This window comes from Petaurus breviceps, unplaced genomic scaffold (genome assembly GCF_028583685.1).
Source record: "Petaurus breviceps papuanus isolate PSGF00001 unplaced genomic scaffold, PetGlider_PUasm1.0 175, whole genome shotgun sequence".
NCBI classification, from domain to species: Eukaryota; Metazoa; Chordata; class Mammalia; order Diprotodontia; family Petauridae; genus Petaurus; species Petaurus breviceps.
This window is the reverse complement of record NW_027185764.1, coordinates 24,542,262-24,550,297: the sequence shown is the minus strand read 5'-3', so window position 1 is coordinate 24,550,297 and position 8,036 is coordinate 24,542,262. Positions and strand designations below refer to the sequence as shown.

Below are 8,036 nucleotides of genomic sequence, written 5' to 3'. Positions count from 1 at the left end.
GAGAGAGAGAGAGAGAGAGAGAGAGAGAGAGAGAGGAGAGAGGGGAACTTCATGTAAAACTGAAAAATATAAATTTACTTTTGAAAAAAAAATTTCCCAAACTTCCGAGATATTAGCTGACTTACCCATGGGTATATAATAAATATAATAAGCTAATAAATATCAAAGATAGGATTCAAAATCAGGTTTTCCCAACTCCCAAGTCTGACACTGTATTGACTATTACTATTATTACTATCCTGCTAGGCAGCTAGGTGGTTCAGCGGATAGAGTGCTGGGCCTGGAACCAGGAAGACATCTTCCTGAGTTCAAATCCAGCCTCAGACATTTTACTAGCTATGTGACTTTGGGCAAATCATTTTACTATTTGCCTCAGTTTCCTCATCTATAAAATGAGATGGAGAAGGAAAACGGCAAACCCACTCGGGTATCTTTGCAAGAAAATCCTAAATGGGGTCTCAAAGAGTTGAACTCAACTGAAAAGACAACTGAACAACTCTTTGGGAGTCCATTGCCTTGGGCAATTGCCAGTGCCCCACCCTCATAAACTGACTGGGATTAACTATTCAGTGAGCTTAATAGGAGAAGCTACTGTGGGGGGAGGGGGGAAGCAATAGCACTACAATTTAAACAAAGATTAACCCGATCCTTTGTTGCAGTTAGTTGTTTTAATGAATGTTTCACTTTCCCCTCCATCCTTTCCACCTCCCACAGTTCCCTGATATCCTTCAGCAAACAGCTTCCAAAATGGTGGAAACCCAACTCCCTAAAGCATTTCTCTGGACTATTTTTGAATCCATCCAGAACACCAGCAGAAATGTTCACACGTCTGATTCCAGAGATGGTGAGTGTGTTTTTTGGTACCTGGGCTAATTCCATAGTAGTGACATTTCTGGCTGAGTTCCCAGTAGTTCAGGGGCCTCTTGTTTTCATAGGGCTTGATCGAATGTCTGTCAAATGACAGAGTTACAAAAAGTCAAATGTCAAAGAATTTCAGCTTTTTGAAAGACATTTCAGTCAGGGCTCAGTGCTGCTTACCAGAGCTAATAGACTCGAGGGATAAACAAGTTTCATGCTGTGTTTTTTTTTTAATGTCTTCCTCTGCATAGGAAAAAAAAATGCTTAGGTCACGTTTCAGCAGGGAATGAATTTGCAATTGAAATTGGTCAACTGAACAGGTGGTATGGTTCTCTAGGTTCCTAACATTCCCACCTAGAATGACCATAAGGAAAATTGTGACATCTGGAAAGTTTGTCTTTAGTCCCCCTAGTTTTCATCTTCTGTACCATTCTTTTCCCATTAGGGTCATCAGATTCCAACTGCTTCCTTCTCTTCCTTAATTCTCTCTTCCATTAAGCCCAGTTAAAACCTGCTCTCAGGAACAGATCTGAGATTCATTTTTACTAAAGTATAAAAGATTCATGCAAACCACTCCAGGATCTTTGCTGAGAAAACCCCAAATGGAGTCATGAAGAGTCAGACACGACAGAACAACAGAAAAGATTAATGACAAAGTGTTTCCCCCAACCTAGAATTTCAGGCACCAATCAGCAAATGAAGGCAATATTTTAAGGATGCAGCAGGGCCCTCCTGAAATCACCACCTTGTTATGAGTAAGATTGACCTACATGACAGATGCATCATTACCATGACCCTGGAGACTGTGGGAAGAACTAAGAGAGAATTTTTCAGGATAAGAATCAGTCAACCAACAGTATTTATTAAATGCCCACTATTTACAAACACTGTACTGGAAGGAACCTCTTCAAAAGGCAACCTATATAGATCACTGAGGAATAGGGGGATGGTGTAGAAATGTAGATGCCACTTATAGCTTTGGAAATCAAGTGGTCCAGACTGTACCTCAACAGGAATCCATTCTGTAATATGTCTATGAAGTGGTTGCCTGGATTTTAGTAAGAGGGAGCCTACTACCTCCTGAGTCCCACCATAACTATATCCCTTGTAGAAATATGTTTTGTGTGGCCTCATATGTATGAGGAGTTTCATTATTTCTTACCTTCTCAATGGATGAAGGAGGGGGTGGAGGAGATAGAGAATTTGGAACTGGAAATAAATTTTTTTTAAAAAGCATATCCTTGGGGCAGCTAGGTGGTGCGGTGGATAGAGCACTGGCCTTGGAGTTAAAAGGACCTGAGTTCAAATCTCATCTCAGACACAACACTTATTCACTGTATGACCCTGGGCAAGTCACTTAATCCTGATTGCCTCAAAAAAAAAAAAAAAAGCAAAACATCCTTTAAGAAATTTTTTAGATAAGATTCCTTAGGAAGTTGTTTAGATAACTATACTTTAGGAAGATTTTCCTTATGAATACTTCCTATGTACCTTGATCTTTGACTGGAGATAAGTGTTAGGTATCAATGGTCTAAGAAACGTGTATTCCCGGTATCTTCCAAATTTGTGTGTTTAGCACCAGGACCCTGTCTTGACATTCACTGTCTTCTTACAGCTCTTGACTGCTTTCCTCAAAGCCCCCAATCTGAGGAGCTGGTATTTCCCTTGCTATTCTTTCTTCATTAGCTTACAACCATATTTGACTGATTTGGGTTTAGCACTGTACATCCCAGCATGATATGCCAATAGCTGAACATCATATAACTACTCAAATTTAGCATTATATATAATAACTACCAGTATCTAGTCAAGTTGGATAGAAGAAAAATTCTCTTAGGCTCAAAGAAAAGGACCCACTTTCCATCTGGAAAAATAACCACAGGTATCTACTAAAGGATGGCATTTCTAGTTGAAAGTTCCCAGGAAATAAATCCAGACTTTCTCTAAAGACAGAATTTGTTGTTTGTCCTTTTTAACCATAGCTGGGACCAATGTCTCATTTGCATAAAAAAATGGAACACCTTTGACAAAGGAAACCTGAGACTATCAACTATATAGGGAATTACTTCACTTTTCCAGTCACTTAGAGAAAGCCAAGGAGGTCTGCTGGCCTGGCCTGGCCTGCCTGAAAGAAGAAGCAGGCTTGTTCATTATCTCCTTTCTTAGACTTTACAAAAGTTAAACAATTCTTCTATTACTTGTTTATCTGAGGACTCTCCTTAAGTCTAAAGGTTTAGTTTGTGTGTTCGTGTGAGCTGCTTTTGAAACATAGATTTTAAGAACTGGCAAAGACTTGAAAAGTCATCTGATCCAGAAACCTCCTTGTGTTTTTATATGAGGAAACTAAAGCCTAGAGAGATAAAATGACTTACTGAGGACTACATTGCCAATAACAAAGCCAAATCTAGAACTCAGCTTTCCCCAAGCCTAGTTCAGCACTTTCTTATACCAGAGTCCTTCTGTTTGGCCTTATTATGGGTCAGGGTGCTGATCAATCAATTAATCAGTCAATAACTAAGTAAATACCTACTATGTGCCTGGCAGTGATAAGCACTAGAGATACAAAGAAAGGCAAAAAATAGGCCTTGCCCTCAAACTTACAATCTGGGGCGGCTGGGTGGCGCAGTGAATAGAGCACCGGCCCTGGAGTCAGGAGGACCTGAGTTCAAATCCAGCCTGAGACAATTGACACACTTACTAGCCATGTAACTTTGGGCAGGTCACTTAGTCCCAATTGCCCTCCAAAAAACAAAAAAACCCCAAACAAACCAAAAACCCAAAACTTACAATCTTATGGGTGAGACAACATGCAGACAACTCTGTACAAGCAAGCCATTTACAGGATAAATTGGAAATAGTCAACAGAGGGAAGTCATTAGAATTAAGGGGAATTGGGAAGGGCTTCCTGTAGAAGGTAGGATTTTAGCTGAAACTTTAAGAAGCCAGGAGGCAGAGATGAAGAGAGGGAGCATCCCAGGTATGGAGGCCAATGAAAAAAGCTTAGAGTCGGGACATGGAGGGTCCTGAAATGAGGCCAGAGTACATAAGGGGGAATAAGGCATAGAAAGAGCAGAAAAGTGCGAAGGCACCAGGTTATGAAGGGCTTTGAACACCAAACAGAAGATGTTATATTTGATTTTGGAGGCAATAGGGACACATGGGAAGTTAATGAATGGGATGTGTGTGTGTGTGTGTGTGTGATATCATACCTATAATTTAAGAAGATCAATCTGACAGCTGATTAGAAGATGAATTGGAGAGGGGAGAGACTTGTGACAAGGAGGCCAACCACTGTTGCAGCAGTCCAGGTGTGAGGTGATGAGGGCACCAGAGTGGTGGTAGTTTTCAGAGGAAAAAAGGCATATACAAGAGATGTTTACAAGGCATGTGTCAGAGATGTTCCCAAGGTAAAATCAACAAGCCTTGTTAACAAATTAGATATGGAGAGGGAAGTGAGAAAGAATTAGGGTTTGAGAAGATGACACCTAGGTTTTGAGCCTGGGGGAATGGGAGGAGAGTGGTGCTCTTAGAACTAATAGGAAAGTTTGAAAGGGAGAGAAGGAAAGTTGAGTATAAGATATATGTGGACATCCAGTTTGAGATGTCTAATGGCTAACTGGAAAAGAAATTAAGACTGAGGTTAGGAATGAATAAGTAGATCTGAGAATAATCAGCATAGATATGATTATTGACTCCATGGAAGCTAATGAAAGAACCAAGTGAAATAGTATGAGGAGAAGAGGGAAGGAAAGGAGAAGAAAGGAGGGAATGGGAGGGGAAGGGAGGGAGGGCAGGGCCCAGGACAGCATCAGGAGATGTGACCTGGATGAAGATCTCTAGCAAGGAGACTGAGAAGGACCATTAGACAGGTAACAGGAGAACCAGGATAGAATATTGTCTTAAAGGGAAGAGAGTATCAGGAAGAAGAGGGGAATCAGCAGTATCAAAGACTACAGAGAGGTGAATAAGGATTTGGCAGATCACTGGTAACTTTGGAGAAAATGGTTTCAGTTGAATGATGAAATCGGAAGCCAAACTGTAGAGAATTGAAAAAGGAATGAGAAGAAAGGAAGTAGAGGCTTCAGTTATAGATGGTCTTCTCAAGGCATTTAGCCACAAAACTGGTGGGACTGGGGAGGCAGGAGGTAACCCCCCACACTCCCATAACAGCACCTGGGACTGTCATGCGCAAGGAGGTTATGGTGCAGATCTGGAGCAGTTGGGATTAATTTTGCCACGTCTGATGCCCAGATACCCAGTGGTCTCTTTGGGCAAGAAGAATATAAAAGCAGTTTTTAGAACTTGGGCAGGAGCTCCTGAAACTCTAGGGAACCTTCCTGCCAACTGCTTTTAACCTCCTTCCTGGAGGCTTTTATTTGCTTTATCTTTTTGATCAATCACCTTGAGAATTGCTTTTGCCAGGGACATTTAAGCATATTTTTATTGAATGGATTGTTTGTTTGAATTCTCAGGCTCTAAGTAATCCTCTATTGTGGTGTCAAACTCGAATAGAAATGGGGCATTAAACCATATATAAGGACACATAAGGATCCCTGCCAGCTCATGTTGGCTTAGAAAACCACACATGAATTTGTCCCTCAGGAAGCTTTTTTGACACCTCTGATCTACTGAATCAGATATGGGACTGAAACCAGGACAGGGCCCATAGTCAACATACATTTATCAAGTCATTGGGCATTCCTTAAGCTACTATGTAATAATTAGATTAAGACACCTTTCTCCAAAGAATGAGGGATATATTAAAAATCAGAAAGTATAGATAAAGCTGTGAGACTGGCTAGATTGAGTTCAATTCAATTCAGCTACCATTTATTAAAAACCTTCTGTATGCATGTAGCAGCAAGCACCCCAAGCGTCCTCAGGGTTTGCAGCTACCACAGGTTCTTGGATCTGCTTTGTTAAAGGAAAGCAACTCAAAATGGGTTAACAAGCTTACTTTAATCAGTCAGACATATATCGTTTACCTTGTTCAGGAGAAAAGGTCAGCACCCTGAACCTCAAAGTATACAGGCATAATTATCAAGACAGAAACATCAAGTAGACAGATTTCCAAACTGTCCAACCATTACATCCATACCCAGTCAACATCTGGGTTTTTCAAAGCCGGGGGACTCTCAACAACGGCTTCCCAGAATTCAGATCAAATCACAGAACACTTCTCAAAGTGAGTCCCAAAACAAAGCTACACATCAGGGCTTATATAGCCTTCTCCTGGCTCAGAGAATGTAACAACCTTATTGACCCACTGGCCAATCAAAAAGTATCTACTGAAAAACAAGCCTCCCTTCCCCAGGCTTCTGGTGCACTTTAGCCTAGGGGCAGGGAAGATCTTTAAAATTTACATTCTTATTACAATGCACAACACTATGCTAGTGACCGGGGAAGATACATAGTTTATATTGAGTTTGTAGTTCATAAGGAACACGATCTCTTCCCTTAAAAAACTTAATAATCTAAAATTAGCATATGCTATAGATAGGGGGTCTAAATAAGTTTCCTGCATTTGAGCTGAAGGGAGACTTTGAAGGACTTCACTATGGGCTAGGTACTCTGAAGCACAGTGTTTATTATTGGATTGTTTGCAAGTGGTGGTGGTAGTTGGGATGGTCACAGAGAGGGAAACTTAGGAAGAATTCTTAAAGATCCAACTACAGGGATGGCTAGGTGGCACAGTGAACAGAGTACCGGCCCTGGAGTCAGGAGGACCTGAGTTCAAATCTAGCCCCAGAAACTTAACACTTACTAACTGTATGACCTCGGGCAAGTCACTTAACCCCAACTACCCTGCCCTCCTCCCCTTCAGAAAGCCAAAAAAAAAAAAAAGATCCAACTACAATCCTGGTCCTTTTCTTCTCACTCCCATTTTTCTCTGCCTCATGTCATTGGAAGGTGTCATTTTAAAAATTCCTAGGAAAATTGTGGGGTACTTAATGGGCCCTCATTAATTCTTGTTGAACTGAATCATCCTAAAAAAAGGTAACCTAATGTCCATGAAATCACTTTTCTTGATCCCAGTTTCCTTTTATGGAAAATGAGGGAGTTAGACTAGCTGATCTCCAAGGTCTGTTTCAATTCTAATAGCCTTGTTGTCCAGTCACTTTTCAGTCCAGTCTGGTTCATTCATAATCCCATTCGGGGTTTTCTCAGCACCTTGCTACGTAGCAGCCCTAAAGAAGCAGTTTGCTAGGGTTTAGAACCTTCAAGCAATGCTAGCTTGTGAAATTTCAGTCTGTAGTCTTTAACTTCTACATCCAAGCAATTTTAATTGCAAGAGAAAAATCTATGAGACCTGTCATCTTTGTAATAGGTTCTCTGCTCTGAGAAGCCTGGAAGGAAGAACACTGTTAGAACCCCTTCTAGCTCTTAAAAAAATTCTTCTAAAATGATCCTTCCGAAGACTGTTTGTTCTTCTCTACCCCTCTAGAATGCCAAGGAGTCACAATTCCAAATTCAGATGACATCTTGAAGTTAGCAGAAGCCAATGCCTGCTGGTCTCCTCGAGAACTGCTGTGTATGGAAGAGGACACATTCACCAAGAATGTTGAGATGCTAGGGACCATCTTGAGTTTCAATGAGCTGCAACTGATGGCCCTGAAGGAGAAAGCAAAACAGGTCAACCTTGCCTCACAGAAGGAGTTATAAAAGCTCCCATTTGCTATAGTCTGGGAAATGGCAAGGGTTTAGCAGGAACAAAGCTGAGAGGCCATTACTGTCTGGACACTCACAAACTCCATGTTAGCTAATGATGTTTACAAATAAGCTTGTTTCAAAAGGATGTAGCGTCATAGATTTAGAACTGGAAGACTTCAGAGGTCATCTGGTACAACCCTCTCCTCTACAGATGAGGAAATTTAAGCTCAGGGAGGTTGTAACTTGTCCATGTTCAGACAGATAGTAAGAGCTAGGATTTGAACCCTAGTCCCAGATTAAGGTTTCATTTTCTTTTATTTTTCACATCTGCATTTTGGTAGGGATGATATTTGTAACATATGTGTGTATATATATATATATGAGAGATAGATAGAAACAAAATGCATCAGTTTCATCATCTGAAAGGCATATAGTTGTTCAGGAAAATCCATGCTGGTGGGTATTCCAAACCTGCTCATTTCTATTGATAGAGCTCAGTTTTACAGAAAAGGTACCCAACCTCTTCA

The 8,036-nt window shown here is 40.9% G+C and overlaps 1 protein-coding gene across 1 annotated transcript in view; it reads left to right on the top strand.

Moving 5' to 3' along the window:
* Positions 1-8,036, top strand: part of OTOA (otoancorin) — an 82,349-nt gene that overhangs the window by 35,115 nt on the left and 39,198 nt on the right. Inside the window, exons 21-22 of the mRNA XM_069084938.1 lie at positions 715-844; positions 7,304-7,491. Coding sequence (XP_068941039.1) covers positions 715-844; positions 7,304-7,491 — 318 coding nt within the window. The remainder of the gene's footprint in view (positions 1-714; positions 845-7,303; positions 7,492-8,036) is intronic.